Source organism: Salvelinus alpinus, chromosome 32 (genome assembly GCF_045679555.1).
Source record: "Salvelinus alpinus chromosome 32, SLU_Salpinus.1, whole genome shotgun sequence".
Classification (NCBI taxonomy): domain Eukaryota; kingdom Metazoa; phylum Chordata; class Actinopteri; order Salmoniformes; family Salmonidae; genus Salvelinus; species Salvelinus alpinus.
Genome location: NC_092117.1, coordinates 3,255,373 through 3,273,421, shown reverse-complemented (window position 1 = coordinate 3,273,421; position 18,049 = coordinate 3,255,373). Strand labels below are relative to the sequence as shown.

General features: G+C 42.8%; 1 protein-coding gene across 1 annotated transcript in view; it reads left to right on the top strand.

The window, feature by feature from the left end:
• The window catches only part of ptk7b (protein tyrosine kinase 7b), a 176,909-nt gene that overhangs the window by 102,277 nt on the left and 56,583 nt on the right, over positions 1-18,049 (top strand). Inside the window, exon 2 of the mRNA XM_071379737.1 lies at positions 5,352-5,648. Within this exon, the coding sequence (XP_071235838.1) occupies positions 5,352-5,648 (297 nt within the window). The remainder of the gene's footprint in view (positions 1-5,351; positions 5,649-18,049) is intronic.

Genomic DNA, 18,049 nt, shown 5'->3' with positions numbered 1-18,049 from the left:
CAAGTATTCATTTTAGGCTGTGAAGACATACACTGTCAATACATTCTCTTTTTTTTTTAGAGGGGGGGGGGAAATGTTGTATAATTTTTCTTTCACTTTTAAAATGTGGAGTAGGATAAAAAAAAATGTAAATCCGTTTTTTTATTGAGTTTTAAGGCAGCAAAGTGTGAAGCTTGTGCAAGGGGTGTGTAGACGTTCACCTGCGACTGTATAATAGAATAACAATTCTATTTCTAGACTATATTGAAATTCTATTAATTATATTTTTATGGAGGAGACCCCCTCACTCACTGGGCCAGCAGCGTACCACCCTGCTTCCCACTGCTGGCTTGCTTCTGAAGCTTAGCAGGGTTGGTCCTGGTTGGTCCCTGGATGGGAGACCAGATGCTTCTGGAAGCTGTCTTTTGGATGGGATGTTAAACGGATGTCCTGACTCTCTGTGTTCACTAAAGAGCCCATAGCACTTATCGTCAGAGAAGGGGTGTTAACTTCCCAATATGGCCCTCAGTCACCTAATCATCCCCAGTTTACAATTGGCTCATTCATCGCCCTTCCTCTCCCCTGTAACTATTCCTGAGGTTGTTGCTGTAAATGAGAATGTGTTCCCAGTCAACTTACCTGGTTAAATAAAAAATAAACAAAATTAACTCTGCTTCAGTCACTCAGTATAAAGGGTAAGTCAAGCAGCCCTATCACCTTACTAGGTGCTCCCACTTCTTCCACCTTCCCCCACCAACTAGCGGACTTGGCAGTGCTCACCTGTGTTTTTTTTCTGCCTCCCACGGCCAGCTGCAAGGAGACAAAGGCCGGACTGAGGGGAGATGAGGGAGGCCAGGTGAGGAGGTGGGGATGGGATGGGAGATTACCTCAGCTCATCTTGATTTAATCCTCCTGAAAGATACTTCTTGGCTTCAACCCTGACAGAAGCATTACAGAGGCCGCATGGCAGCTCACGCTGGGGTAACTTTTAAACAGGAGTCTGTTATATACTGAACAAAAATATAAACTCAACATGCAACAATTTCTAAGATTTTACGGAGTTGAAAGGAAATCAGTCAATTGAAATAAATTAGGCCCTAATCTATGGTTTTCACATAGGAATACAGATCACAGAGACCTTAAAAAAAAAATAGGGGTGTGCATCAGAAAACAAGTCAAGTATCTGGTGTGACCACCGTTTGACCCATGCATCGCGACACATGTCCTTCGCGTAGAGTTGATCAGGCTGTGTATTGTGGCCTGTGGAATGTTGTCCCACTGCTTTTTAATGGCTGTGCAAAGTTGATGGATATTGGTGGGAACTGAAACACGCTGTCGTCCAGTAGATCAAGAGCATCCCAAACATGCTCAATGTGTGACATACAGTTGAAGTCGGAAGTATACATACACCTTAGCCAAATACATTCAAACTCAGTTTTTCACAATTTCTGACATTTAATCCTTGTAAAAATTCCCTGTCTTAGGTCAGTTAGGATCACCACTTTATTTTAAGAATGTGAAATTTCAGAATAATAAATAGTAGAGAGAATGATTTATTTCAGCTTTTATTTATTTCATCACATTCCCAGTGGGTCAGAAGTTTACATACACTCAATTAGAATTTGGTAGCATTGCCTTCAAATTGTTTAATTTGGTTCAAAAGTTTCGGGAAGCCTTCCACAAGCTTCCCACAATAAATTGGATACATTTTGGCCCATTCCTCCTGACAGAGTTGGTGTAACTGAGTCAGGCTTGTAGGCCTCCTTGCTCGCACACGCACACGCTCAGTTCTGCCCACAAATTCTCTATGGGATTGAGGTCAGGGCTTTGTGATTGCCACTCCAATTCCTTGACTTTGTTGTCCTTAAGCCATTTTGCCACAACTTTGGAAGTATGCTTGGGGTCATTGTCCATTTGGAAGACCCAATTGCGAACAAGCTTTAACTTCCTGACTGATGTCTTGAGATGTTGCTTCAATATATCCACATAATTTTCCTCCCCCATGATGCCATCCATTTTGTGAAGTGCACCAGTCCCTCCTGCAGCAAAGCACCCCCACAACCGTGCTTCACGGTTGGAATGGTGTTCTTCAGCTTGCAAGCTTCCCCATTTTTCCCTCCAAACATAACGATGGTCATTATGGCCAAACAGTTCAATTTTTGTTTCATCAGACCAGAGGACATTTCTCCCAAAAATACGATCTTTGTCCCCATGTGTAGTTGTAAACCGTAGTCTGGCTTTTTTATGGCGGTTTTGGAGCAGTGGCTTCTTCTTTGCTGAGCGGCCTTTCAGGTTATGTCGATATAAGACATGTTTTACTGTAGATATAGATACTTTTGTACTTGTTTCCTCCAGCATCTTCACACGGTCGTTTGCTGTTGTTCTGGGATTGATTTGCACTTTTCGCACCAAAGCACGTTCATCTCTAGGACAGAACGCGTCTCCTTCCTGAGCGGTATGACAGCTGCGTGGTCCCATGGTGTTTATAATTGCGTACTATTGTTTGTACATATGCACGTGGTACCTTAAAGTGTTTGTAAATTGCTCCCAATGATGAACCAGACTTGTGGAGGTCTACAATGTTTTTTCTGAGGTCTTGGCTGATTTCTTTTGATTTTCCCATGATGTCAAGCAAAGAGGCAGTGAGTTTGAAGGTAGGCCTTGAAATACATCCACAGGTACACCTCCAATTGACTCAAATTATGTCAATTAGCCTATCAGAAGCTTCTAAAGCCATTACATAATTTTCTGGAATTATCCAAGCTGTTTATAGGCACAGTCAACTTAGTGTATGTAAACTTCTGACCCACTGGAATTGTAATACAGTGAATTATAAGTGAAATAATCTGTCCATAAACAATTGTTGGAAAAATTACTTGTGTCATGCACAAAGTAGATGTCCTAACCGACTTGCCAAAACTATAGTTTGTTAAGTGGTTGAAAAACGAGTTTTAATGACTCCAACCTAAGTGTATGTAAACTTCCGACTTCATCTGTATCTGGTGAGTATGCAGGCCATGGAAGAACTGGGACATTTTCAGCTTCCAGGAATTAGGTACAGATTCTTGCGACATTGGACCATGCGTTATCATGCTGAAACATGAGGTGCTTGCCTACGGAGCTGTGAGGGGAACGGCACCTCCGTACCTTCAGGCTCTGATCAGGCCCTACACCCAAACAAGGGCACTGCGTTCATCCACCTCTGGCCTGCTCGCCTCCCTACCTCTGAGGAAGTACAGTTCCCGCTCAGCCCAGTCAAAACTGTTCGCTGCTCTGGCACCCCAATGGTGGAACAAACTCCCTCACGACGCCAGGTCAGCGGAGTCAATCACCACCTTCCGGAGACACCTGAAACCCCACCTCTTCAAGGAATACCTAGGATAGGATAAAGTAATCCTTCTAACCCCCCCCCCCCCTTAAAAGAGTTAGATGCACTATTGTAAAGTGGTTGTTCCACTGGATATCATAAGGTGAATGCACCAATTTGTAAGTCGCTCTGGATAAGAGCGTCTGCTAAATGACTTAAATGTAAATGTAAATGTGATGGCGTCGGATGAATGGCATGACAATGGGCCTCAGGATCTCGTCACAGTATCTCTGTACATTAAAATTGCCATCAATAAAATGCAATTCTGTTCATTGTCCGTAGCTTATGCCTACCCATACCATAACCACACCGCTACCATGGGGCACTCTGTTCACAACGTTGACATCATCAAAACCACTCGCCTGAGGCCTGTTGGACGTACTGCCAAATTCTCTAAAACGACGTTGGAGGCGGCTTATGCCAGAGAAATGAATATTAAATTCTCTGGCAAAAGCTCTGGTGAACATTCCTGCAGTCAGCATGCCAATTGCACGCTCCGTCAAAACTTGAGACATCTGTGGCATTGTGTTGTGTGACAATACTGCACATTTTAGAGTGGCCTTTTATTGTCCCCAGCACAAGGTTCACCTGTGTAATGATCATGCTGTTTAATCAGCTTCTTGATATGACACGCTTGTCAGGTGGATGGATTATCTTGGCAAAGGAGAAATGCTCACTAACAGGTATGTTAAAAATCGTGTACACAACATTTAAAAAGAAAACTTGCTTTTGTGCGTACTGTATGGAACATTTCTGGGGTCTTTTATTTCAGCTCATGAAACATGGGACCAACACTTTACATGTCGCGTTTATATTTTTGTTCAGTGTATGACAATGTCGGGATGACTAGCAATTATGATCAGTATGAATAATGGTCTCGATGGCTTGCACAAATACAATTGGCAAAAAAGGCATCCGGTGCGTGGCCAGAATGCTCAGAATTAGAATTCACATATAAGCGAAGTTACTTAATCATCTCGCATTGGACCAATACAAAAGCCCTTTAACCCACATGAGCCCAGTCCTGGATGAACGGAGAAACCATACACACACTCATATACACACACTCAACTAGGTGTATTTTAAGTTTACGTCAACTCTGCCATTGGACCTTTCACTTTGATAATACACCATGACGTCAAAACTCATAACAACACTCAGTGGGACATGATTTAGTGTAGGCCTACATTGCATCCCAAATGGCACCCTATTCCCTACATAGTGCACTTATTTTAACCAGAGCCCTTTGAATGCAACCCACCCCATCCCTTATTTCTCACTGTTTATCCTATGGTCAAATTTAGTCTGTCACATTTTGATATAGGTCAACTGTGGACAAGCCTGTATTTATTCCCATCCTTTTCACTGCTCCTCAAATCATGGAGACATTAGTAAATAGGGCAGGAAATATTTCTCTATAGTGCTGAGAGTTAAGTGCGTGTGTGCTTGTTAATGTGTGTGTGCGAGCCATCATGTCTCAGTTTGTGAGAGCTGTATGTCTGTGAGCTGATGGAGCATGACCGTGAGGAAGGAGAAGATATGTGTGTCAGAAGTCTCTCTTTCCTTCTCCATCTGTTCTAATGAAACACAGCTCATTCAGGAGACAAGCCTGTACTGCAGATTTTTTTTTATAGAAAGGCTTGAATAAAATTGTCCAGTACGTTCGGAAGCTAGAATAAGAATCTACTTTTCTTGGCTGTCATTATCCTTACAACATTTTAGCAGTACATTTCAGTTTTCAATTCAGCTGTCAGTTTCCTGACAATGTTTATTCTCTGGATTAAGACCTACTATTAAACAACATTTAAATGTCTTGAATGACTCGAATCAAAGCTTTAATGGCTTCATTACTCAAGACCAAATGTTGTTGTGGTACAATGGTGACTAATGGAAACTGCAATAAAAATGTTACTCTTGTGGTCAGTGGTAAACTCATTTCAACATTATCTCTCTCTCCCTCCCCACATTGTCCCTCCCCTCCCCCCCTCTCCTCTATTTCCCTCAGTTCTTTGCATCCAGGCAGCACCTATCCAGTTCACCAAGGAGCCCAAATCCCAGGATGCATTGCATGGCCGCAGTGCCATGCTCCGCTGTGAGGTCAGCGACCCAGCAGACATCCAGTATGGCTGGCTAAACAACGGTCAGCCCCTGGATGACACCGAGAGGCGGTTCCGCGAGGTCAGCAACCTCAAGTTCACGGCGGTGGACCGGAGAGTGGACGCTGGGAACTTTGAGTGCGTGGCCACCAACACGGTCACAGGAGAGGAGGCCCACTCTACTAACGCCTCTTTCAACATCAAGTGTGAGTGTTAATACATGTCCCCCTACACTTGGGGTTGTGTTCCTTGAGATGCAACATTCAGAATAGATGTTAAATGCTGCAGATAACATTTTTATCAATAGAGTTGACATGATGCCCAGGTCATCATGACAGAAAATCATATCTGTTACAAAAAAAAGCATTTCTATCTAACCGTTTTGCAACGTTTGCACCCTTTTGAACAGACCCTTAACCATGCGCTGAACATGTGCAAGATTTTCCTCATGGACGTTAATACAAGTTTCAGATATGCAACACTGGTGGATTGTTATGTCTCAAAGCAGTCTACCTAAATTAAAAAGCCACATAAAAGCCTCAATATAGAATGTCGGGTAAGGTTGTACGAGATGAGAAAATGTTTCTATATACCTTGTAGGTACCTTGTTCTTTGTTGCTTCCCTCCCATTCAAAAGGAAACTTGATATGTGTGCCACCAAGCATGTGTTTCTTGTTTCTTTTCTCCGTTGTGTAACACTCACTTTTCCCACAACCCCTCAAAAGGCCTTTGTGTGTCGAAATTACGGAGGAGTGAAACTCACCTTACAGCCATATCATTATTTACGTTCTAGATTAACAGTGTCTTGTTTCGACATATTATTCATTCATGTTTTTCTCGACTGCCCCAAAAGTCCCGAACCCTTTGCCGTTTAAGGCCCCTTAGTACTCAGAGATCTCTTACTAAAACAAATCAAAGTTTATCGGTCGTGTACAAAGATTTGCAGATGTTATCACAGGTGCAGCGAAATGCTTGTGTTTCTAGCTCCAACAGTGTAGTAATAATACCTAATAATACATAACAATATGCACATAATCCAAAAAGTAAAGAGAAAGAAATGAAGAAATATCAGAACGAGCAATATATATATACACATACATACATACAGTGCATTCGGAAAGTATTCAGACCCCTTGACTTTTTCCACATTTTGTTACATTTCAGCCTTATTCAAAAATGTATTACATTAATTTCATCATCAATATACACACAATACCCCATAATGACAAAGCAACGACAGGTTTTTAGAAATGTTTGCAAATGTATTACAAATAAAAAACAGATACCTTATTCACATAACTATTGATTGGATATGATTTGGAAAGACACACACACCTGTCTATATAAGGTCCCATAGTTGACAGTGCAACCATCTCTGCAGCACTCCACCAATCAGGCCTTTATGGTAGAGTGGCCAGACGGAAGCCACTCCTCAGTACAAGGCACACGCCAGCCTGCTTGGAGCTGTTGCGCCATCTTCACCACACTGTCTGTGTGAAGGGACCATTTCAGGTCGTCAGTGATGTGCATGCCGATGAACTTGAAGCTTTTGACCCTCTCCACAGCCGCCCCGTCTATGTGGATGGGGTGTGCTCTGTCTGCTGTCTCCTGTAGTTCACCATCAGGCGGGGGCTGGGCACACACCCCTGTGGGGCCTCCGTGTTGAAGATCAGCTTGGCAGAGGTGTTGTTGCCTACCTTCACCACTTGCGGTCGGCCCGTCAGGAAGTCAAGGACCCAGTTGCACAGGGAGGGGTTCAGACCCAGGGCCCTGAGCTTAATGATGAGCTTGGGGACACTGTGGTGTTGAAGGCTGAGCTGTAGTCGATGAACAGCATTCTTACATAGTTATTTCTCTCGTCCAGGTGAGATAGGGCAGTGTGCAGTGCAATGGCGATTGCGTCGTCTGTGTATCTGTTGGGGCTGTATGCGAATTGTAGTGGGTCTAGGTTGTCAGGTAAGGTGGAGGTGATGTAGGCCCTTAACTAGCCTCTCAAAGCACTTCATGATGACAGAAGTGAGATCTACAGGGCGATAGTCATTTAGTTCAGTTACCTTCGCTTTCTTGGGTACAGGAACAATGGTGGACATCTTGAAGCAAGTGGGCACAACAGACTGGGATATGGATAAATTGAGTATGTCCTTAAACACCTGCCAGCTGGTCTGCACATGCTCTGAGGACGCGGCTTGGGATGTCGTCTGGGCCTGCAGCCTTGCGAGGGTTAACACACTTAAGTGACTTACTCATGTCGGCCGCAGAGAAAGAGAGCACACAGTCCTGTCACATAACCAGTCCTGTCACACTATGTTTCTGTCACATAACCAAACCACAGTAGCCCCTCTTGTGTTTCAGTATGAAAACCAAGGGACCTCTGTCCAGCTGCCCTCCAGGAAGGGACTGGTGAAAAGGCTTTGTTTCTCAGGAACTCAGTTGATATATCGGAACGTATGTCCCTTTTCCCACATGATGGCCTTTAAAAACAACTGATGGCTTTTTAGAAAGCAACTGGATAAGGCAATGCCCAGACGATTCCACTGTTTCCCTTCAACGTGTTATGAGTCTTCAGAAAGCCAGGCTGGGTGGTTTTTTGACTGTGTGGTGAGGGCTAGGTCTGTTCTGTAGCTCCTGAGCACAGAAGCAGCAGATGAGCATTAGATTGCAGAGTAGTGGAGCAACACACAGAACACACGTGCATGCTCGTGCGCGCACACACACACACACACACACACACACACACACACACACACACACACACACACACACACACACACACACACACACACACACACACACACACAGGCCAATGAGGCTGTGGCGTTTTCTACCTTGGCTCAGCTCCTATTAATGAAGGACAGCCTGTTATCCCAAAGAAACATATTATTTTTGAGGCCCTCGTCTGACCTGAAGGAAAATGCTTTTATGTCCTTTAATTAAAAGTGATTTATCGCTGCAATAAAAGCTTAGACTGACTCACTGACAGAGATAAAAACAAGTTAAACATGAACTACCGGTTGTCACAACCCAGAATAAACTAGATGATCTTCCAGGTCACGATTGTCAATTCAAAGAACTCAAGAATGCTTTTATGTGTAAATAATTGTTAAATATAGTGAAAGTTTTATTTTAATTAAAAATGGTCTTCTATGGGTTTCCCGAGTGGCGCAGTGGTCTAAGGCATTGCAACTCAGTACTAGAGGCATCACTACAGACATCCTGGTTCAAATCCAGGCTGTATCACAACTGGCCGTGATTGAGAGTCCCATAGGGCAGGGCACAATTGGCTCAGCGTCGTCTGGGTTTGGCCGGTGTAGGCCGTCATTGTAAATAAGAATTTGCTCTTAACTGACTTGCCTAGTTAAATAAAAGGTTCAATATGTGTACCTGACCTGAAGTTCTATACTGGTGTATGTGCAAGTGAGAGAGACAGGAGAATTCAGGAGTGAGAGAGACAGGAGAGTACATTAAGTGTATTTATGAACTTTTGTAAGAGCTCATGCATGTACAGTATGTGCATACGCTCTGAGTGGTAGTTGTATATAGTCCACTTTTCCTTGACATAGGGGTGTGCGAGAACATGTTCACCCTATATCAAACAGGCTACTCTGTAGTTCAGGAGGCCTTCGGAATGTATTCAGACCCCTTGACTTTTTCCACATTTTGTTACATTACAGCCCTATTCTAAAATGTATTAAATAAATGTAAAAATCCTCAGCAATCTACACACAACACCCCATAATTACAAAGCAAAAACAGGTTTATTAGATTTTTTTTCTCCAAATGTATTAAAAATAAAAAGCAGAACAACCTTATTTACATAACTATTCAGACCCTTTGTGTCATGAGACTCAATTGAGCTCGGGTGCATCCTGTTTCCATTGATCATCCTTGAGATGTTTCTTGAACTTGATTGGAGTCCGCCTGTGGTACATTCAATTGATTGGACATGATTTGGAAAGGCACACACCTGTCTATATAAGGTCCCACAGTTGACAGGGCATGTCAGATTAAAAAACAAGCCACAAGGTTGAAGGAATTGTCCGTAGAACTCCGAGACAGGATTGTCTCGAAGCACAGATCTAGGGAAGGTTACCAATAAATTTCTGCAGCATTGAAGGTCCCCAAGAACACAGCCTCCATCATTCTTATATTGAAGAAGTTTAGAACCACGATGACTCTTCCTAGAACATTCTCAGCAAGGTGGTGACCAAGGTGACCAAGAACCTGATGGTCATTCTGACAGAGCTCTAAAGTTCCTCGGGGGAGATGCGAGAACCTTCCAGAAGGAAAACCATTTGTGCAGCACTCCACCAATCAGGCCTTTATGGTAGAGTGGCCAGATGGAAGCCACTCATCAGTAAAAGGCACATGACAGCCCGCTTGGAGTTTGCCAAATGGCACCTAAAGACTATCAGACCATGAGAAACAAGATTCTCCTGGCACCATCCCTACAGTGAAGCATGGTGGTGGCAGCATCATGCTGTTGGGATGTTTTTCAGTGGCAGGGACTGGGAGACTAGTCAGGATCGAGGGAAAGATGAACAGAGCAAAGTACAGAGAGATCTTTGATGGAAACTTGCTCCAGAGCGCTCAGGACCTCAGACTGGGGCGAAAGTTCACCCTCCAACAGGACAACGACACTAAGCACACAGTTAAGACAACGCAGGAGTGGCTTCGGGACAAGTCTCTGAATGTCCTTGAGTGGCCCAGCCAGAGCCCGGACTTGAACCCTATCGAACATCTCTGGAACGACCTGAAAATAGCTGTGCAGCAACACTCCCCATCCAAACTGACAGAGCTTGAGAGGATCTGCAGAGAAGAATGGGAGAAACTCACCAAATACAGGTGTGCAAAGCTTGTAGCATCATACCCAAGAAGACTCAAGGCTGTAATCGTTGCCAAGGGTGCTTCAACAAAGTACTGAGTTTTATAAATGAGTAAAAATGTATAGAAACCTGTTTTTGCTTTGTCATTATGGGGTATAGTGTGTAGATTGATGAGGGGGGGAAAAATTATTGAATAAATTTTAGAATACGGCTGTAACGTAACAAAAGATGGAAAAGGTCAAGGGGTCTGAATATTTTCCGAAGGCACTGTATGTACACGTCTCTGAGTGTGCGTGTCTATGGTGGTGTGCATGTATATTTGCACTTGTCCTACACACTGTGGACAAGAGAGTGTTGATAGAGCATCCTATCAAACAGGCCTTTCTGAGGGCTAATCTCTTAGGCCCTTTTGAGTTTGGCTGGTGGATGGATGAGGCTTCTGCCAGAACAAGGGTGAGGGTTGGCGGGGGTCCAAATAGAGAGACTAATGGTGTTTGGGTCTGGTGGGTCTGGAGACCGATGCCCTTCCCAGCACAGCCCTGCTCTTCCCCTCACTGCTCACTATAGCTACACAAACATATCCTGTACTCCTCTCTGATGCACTGCTGAGAGTCAGTTATTACATGGACACAGATACCAGGGTGAAAACACTGATTAGATAACTATAGTAGTAATTTCAGTTTGATAAGAGAGGGGAAGTGAGGGAAAGCCACCAGACTAGAATTATCTAATATGCCTACAGATGTGGCCCATTTTGCAGTATATCCAGACTTCCGTGGCCTATTATAAATAATCTTAAGGGTAGGCGTTCCGCTAGCGGCACAACTTCCGGTGAAACTGGAGGGCGTGCAATTCAAATAAATAATCATACAAATTATGGATATTAAACATGTAGGTACATACAAGTATCTTATATCGGTTGAAGGCTTAAATTCTTGTTAATCTAACTGCACTGTCCGATCTACAGTAGCCATTACAGCGTAAGCATGCCATGCGATTGTTTGAGGACAGCGCCCCACATCAAAATATTTTTCCACCGGCACAGGTTTCATAAATTCACAAATAGCGATTAAATATTCACTTACTTTTTGAAAATCTTCCTCTGATTTGTCATCCAAAGGGTCCCAGCTATAACATGTAGTGTATTTTTGTTAGATAAAATCCTTCTTTATACCCCAAAAAGTAAATTTAGTTGGCGCCATCGATTTGAGTAATCCACTCCTTCAACATGCAGCAAAAGGAATCAAATAATCTTCCGCTAAACTTGGTTAAAACAAGTCTATTGACTCCTCAGATACCCTAAAATGTTATCAAACTATAATATTTCATACGGAAAGAAGTATGTTCAATAGGAAAACGATATTAGCAGGTGCTTTTCGTCTTCATCGCTTGCGCATACACGAATTTCCAATAGTGTGTCCCAGTACTAAAACTCATTATTCTTACTCGTTTTGGAAGAAACAAGCCTGAAACCTTGAACATTGAGTGCTGGCACCCAGTGGAAGTCATAGGAATTGCATACTGGGAGGTAGATTTTATTATTTCCCAATACTTTCCACTGTAAGAGCATGGGCTCTCAAAAAAAAAGAAATCTGGTTGGTTTTTCTCTGGATTGTCTCCTACCATATCTAGTCTTCTATATTATTTTAACATTTCCCCAAACTTCAGAGTGTTTCTCACAGATAGTTTCATATAAGTTCCACAACATTTAGATGGGAAATATACACATTCTGAAATACAGCTATGTTGTTAAACTGTCCTTAATGAGATCCCAAAACACCAACTGATCTGACATAATTGTTCTTTCAGCACCCACGTACCATTCCAACTGTTTGGATTACAGAAATATTGTTTCAATATCCAATCTTGGATGTCACAGTCCTACAAAATCTCTCTCTGTTGTAACAAAGATATTTTTAACTTCCATGTGCAGAGTGGGAGAGAGAGAGTTCCTGCAGGTATTTATGACCATCATAAAACTGCCAACTTCACCCCTCTCCCCTTCTGCAGGAGAGAGATGGCACTGTAGAGTGGACCCACTGTAACCTGATCATTCAGATATTCACAGGAGAGTCATGACACAATTTTTTTAATTTCTCATTTGTTCTCATTTGCAACTGCGACCTGGCCAAGATAAAGCATAGCAATTTGACACATACAACAACACAGAGTTACACATGGAGTAAACAATAAACAAGTCAATAACACAGTAGGACACATTTATTGGTGACAAAACGGATGGCACTGTGATAGACCGCATCCAATTTGTTGAGTAGAGTGTTGGAGGCTATTTTATAGATGACATCGCCGAAGTCGAGGATCGGTAGGATGGTCAGTTTTACGAGGGTATGTTTGGCAGCATGAGTGAAGGATGCTTTGTTGCGATATAGGAAGCCGATTCTAGATTTAATTTTGGATTGGAGATGCTTAATGTGAGTCTGGAAGGAGAGTTTACAGTCTAACCAGACACCTAGGTATTTGTAGTTGTCCACGTATTCTAAGTCAGAGCCGTCCAGAGTAGTGATGCTGGACAGGCGGGCAGGTGCGGGCAGTGATCAATTGAATAGCATGCATTTAGTTTTACTTGCATTTAAGAGCAGTTGGAGGCCACGGAAGGAGAGTTGTATGGCATTGAAGCTCGTCTGGAGGTTAGTTAACACAGTGTCCAAAGAGGGGCCAGAAGTATACAGAATGGCGTCGTCTGCGTAGAGGTGGATCAGAGAATCACCAGCAGCAAGAGCGACATCATTGATGTATACATAGAAGAGAGTCGGCCCGAGTATGGAACCCTGTGGCACCACCATAGAGACTGCCAGAGGTCCGGACAACAGGCCCTCCGATTTGACACACTGAACTCTTATCTGAGAAGTAGTTAGTGAACCAGGCGAGGCAATCATTTGAGAAACCAAAGCTGTCGAGTCTGCCAATAAGAATGTGGTGATTGACAGAGTCGAAAGCCTTGGCCAGGTCGATGAATACGGGTGCACGACCTTCATGTCTTGAAGTAATGATGGACTGTCGTTTCTCTTTGCTTATTTGAGATGTTCTTGCCATAATATAGACTTGGTCTTTTACCAAATAGGGCTATCTTCTGTATACCACCACTACCTTGTCACAACACAACTGATTGGCTCAAATGCATTAAGGAGGTAAGAAATTCCACAAATTTACTTTTAACAAGGCACACCTGTTAATTGAAATGCATTTCCGGTGACTACCTCATGAAGCTAGTTGAGAGAATGCCAAGAGTTTACGAAGCTGTCATCAAGGCAAAGGGTGGCTACTTTGAACAATCTCAGATATAAAATATATTTAGATTTAACACTTTTTTGGTCACTACATGATTCCGTATGTGTTATTTCATAGTTTTGATATCTTCACTATTATTCTACAATGTAGAAATAGTCAAAATAAAGACAAGTACGTGTGTCCAAACTTTTGACTGGTACTGTAAGTCTACCATCCATATGTGCATTGTATATGAGTATATTTAGACCTAGAAACCCACTCCCCCCATTTGTCCAGCCATACAGTTGAGTGCAGCTGGGGTCTGGGAGAGTGGAACTGCGTTCCCAAACGGCACCCTATTCCCTATATTATGCACTACGTTTGACCAGGGCCCTGGTCAAAAGTAGGGCATTGTATAGCGAATAGGGTGCCATTTGGGATGCAACCTAGCACTAATCTATTTCAGACTCAATGGAGGCTCCTCTAATCCCTTCAGTTCAGAGCAGTAATTTAGAGTACAATTAAGCCCTGTGTTTTCTAATGAAGGCTTAGCCTAGTCCTCTCTGCTAGCTCTTTGTTTCAAGGTTCCACGTTTTAATGTCACGTGCACAAGTACAGTGAAATGCCTTTCTTGCAAGCTCCAAACCCAACAATAAAGCAACCAATATCAATGTGGCAGAAAAAATATCATAAGGTAGAGCAAAAACAGACGAGAAATAAAAATAAGAAATAAGAACACGAGAAAGTAAGAAGCTACATATACAGGGTCAGTTCCGATACCATATGTGACCCAGGAAACAAGGCGTATGTCACGGGTCACTATTTCACAGGAGAGCCATTTGAATGTAAACTTTTTGTTTTATCAAAATGTGTTTTTTTTGCCAGAAATGCCTTCTGGAACATTTCATGTGCCTTAATAACAAACTTTTATGCCATCTGTAAATCGTAATAAAATTGTTAAATTACGAGCCTAGTTGGTTAAGCCACAGAAAAATACAGCAACCTTCCCACTACCCATGATTGGCTGAGGTAATGAGTGGGCTGGACATGCCCGAGAGAGGAGTTCAGATTGGTCTGCCATATAGAAGGCTTCTGTCTTTGAGCTGGTCATTCTGTGTTGGTAGTCCTGTCGAACACAGCTTTTTTTATGTGTAGTGGAGCTGCATAAATGTTGATCTCCACTTTCTGGAGGATCGAGTTTTGAAATCAGTGCAATTAGTGGATGATAGCTAAAGAGATGGAGAAAACACCTGTCTCCGGATTACATCTTCAAACTAAGGGCAACCATGACATGGCATCCGTGACAGGGAGACACGTCCATCATGCATGATGATGTATACGGGTAAGATAGTCTAGCTTGCTACATTTTCAGATATTACACATTTCTAATTTTGACAAAGTGGTTTCATTTCAAGCTAAAGTGTACTGTTAGCTAGTTGACGTTAGCTGGCTGGCTCCCTAGCTAACGTTACGTGTATGATGTTATTATTTGTATCCCAGAGCCGCTTGCTTGGCTAGTTAGAGCCTAATGTTAGCTGGCTGGCTGGCTGGCTCGCTCGCTAATGTTACGTGTATGATGTTATTATTCGTATCTCAGAGCCGTATCACAGAGCCGTAGCTAGCTAATATTGAACCTGGTTGGTTAGCTACCACTACCAGCAGATTCATGCAAGGCATAGTAACGTCATGAGTTGGCACTATGTTCATTGTTGTTAAACTAGCTAATGTTAGCTGGCTGGCTCGCTAGCTAACGTTACATGACGTGTATGATTTACATGTTGTTTACCTAGCTAGGTTCATTGTTTACCTAGCTAGCTAACTAGCTACATGTCTTAAGCTAAAGTGTACTGTTAGCTAGCTAGCTAACTTTAGTTGGCTGGTTCCCTAGCTAACGTAAGGTGTATGATGTTATTATTCGTATCCCAGAGCCATTTGCTTGGCTAGTTAGAGCCTAATGTTAGCTAGTTAACATTGAACCTGGCTGGTTAGCTCCCAGCAGATTCATGCAGGGTACTAACGACATGATTTGGCACTATGTTCATTGTTGTTTAACTAGCTAATGTTAGCTGGCTGGCCCGCTAGCTAACGTTATGTCATGTGTACGATCGTTGTTTACCTAGCTAGGTTTGTTGTTTACCTAGCTAGCTAGCTAGCTACATGTCTTAACAAAAGACTCCACTACACAAGTAGCCATTTCGGGTGCGTTCGTAAATTCAGTCTGAGTATGCCAGAGTGCAGAATAACTGATGAATTTATGAACGCACACACCCGTTGAATATGGCCAGTGTCAGTAAACGTCGACAAAAAAGCATAATGAAATTGGTGCCAGCAGAGCTGGTTAGGCTGTTTTCATGTTATCCAGAGGTAAACAGAGATAAACGTGTGTGCTCTGAACGCTCCGAGAGCGAAATGAGATGGGTGGAGCTAAAGCTTAAGAGGGTGTGAACGATGCTGAATGGTTGTAGACAAAGAGGAGCTCTTCACTAGGTACCAAAACATTCAAAGGCCATTTTCTCAAAAGTGAGTTTACAAGTTTATCAACTTTCTAAGCAGAATTACTTTCCCATTGTTCCTCAAAACTGCAGTGTATGACATACCATTTTGTAGTTCTCTACTTTTATCCAATGTAAAAAAAAAAAAAAAAACATTTCAAATGTAGCTACATAAGACGATTTGAGCCGGTCGGTCACATATTTGCAATGTGCAGGGATACTGGAGCATATGTATCTACAAAGTAGATGTCCTAACCGACTTGCCAAAACAATATTTTGTGAAAAAGAAATTTGTGGAGTGGTTGAAAACTAGTTTTAATGACTCCAACCTAAGTGTATGTAAACTTCCGACTTCAAATGTAGTATTCCTCTTATCTAGGTGGGTGAGGGCAGATTGCGTCGTCTATGGCTCTGTTTGGGCGGTATGCAAATATGAATGGGTCTAGGGTGTCTGGGATGATGGAGTTGATGTGTGCCATAACCAGCCTTTCAAAGCACTTCATGATTACAGAAGTGAGTGCTACAGGGCTTAAATAATTGTTGCGTGAAGTTTTAGAGTTATTGGGAACGGGAATTATTGTATTCATCTCAAGACATGTGGTGATTCCAGACTGGGACAAAGAAAGGTTGAAATTTACCATGAAAATACCAGGTGATCTGCGCATGCTCTGAGAACGCGCCCTGGAACAGGCCTTTGTGTCCAAGCCGGCCAACACTTGATCTCACTGGTAAAGAGTGGAGGCGACAGGAAGCCTATTGTCAGCTTGTTTGTTAGTCCTAGGGTTTGTAGGGTTGAACTTGATTGTACCGAGATGTGGAATTACAGTGGCATGTGGAACTAGTGGGAAAGATGGGTAATCTGCAAATTATGATTTTTAAACACTCATTCCACACAGCACCTTCGGTGTATGTGCATGCACCCGCACACACACCCAAATGTGCCCGTGCGCGCGCACACACACACACACACACTCCTCACCGTCACATTCGGGACTCTCTCCCTAATAGGATTCCATGTTTTCTTTTCCCCACAATGCACCACAGCATCTCAGCGCTACCTGGGAGATCAGCATCTGTGGTGTTTGATAGCAGAATTACGGAGTCTCCCAGGACCCCCTACACCTCAAGCTCTTTCATTTCCTGTGGTTGGCTGTCAAAATAAGTCCCCCATGTGTACAGGTGTAATGATCCAGACAGTGCCTGCCTCTATGTGATATGGCCCAGGGGCCTCATTTATAACCATAGCGTAAATTTCACACTAAATATTTGCTTGTGCCATTTCTGAAAAGACTGCGCACGTACAAAAATATTGAGATTTATAAACTTGGTGCACTCCATACATACGCATGTTTCCCGTTATAAATCACGCCCGTCCTGAAACTGTGCGCGCGTGAACAAACATTAAAACTACCCTTATTTGCTGTATACTTAGGTAGTATTCGAATTAGGCCGAGGCAATAGCGAACTTGATCAAATGTCTTTGGAGCTGATGGCAGAATGTTAAACTTTTGCAGTGATATTTGCTGTAGGTCTAGGTTATCTTACATACACAAAGTTTTTAAAGACGGTGGTTGCCGTAAGTAGGTTAGAGTCAGTTTGGTTAGAGCCAGTTTGCGCTGTTCTGTGAAGGGAGAAATACACAGCGTTGTACGAGATCTTCAGTTTCTTAGCAATTTTTCGCATTGCAAAAGGGTTTTCTAATGATCAATTAGCCTTTCAAAATGCTAAATTTGGATTAGCTAACAACGTGCCATTGGAACACAGGAGTGATGTTTGCTGATAATGGGCCTCTGTACGCCTATGTAGATATTCCATAAAAAATCTGCCGTTTCCAGCTGCAGTAGTCATTTACAACATTAACAATGTCTACACTGTATTTCTGATAAATTTGATGTTATTTTAAATGGACAAAAAATATGCTTTTCTTTCAAAAACAAGGACATTTCTAAGTGACCTCAAACTTTTGAACCGTAGTGTATGCTAACGGCGCGGACTTGCTTCCATTCAGCCACGAAGCAGCCCCAAACCATAATGCTTCCTCCACCATGCTGTACAGTTGGGATG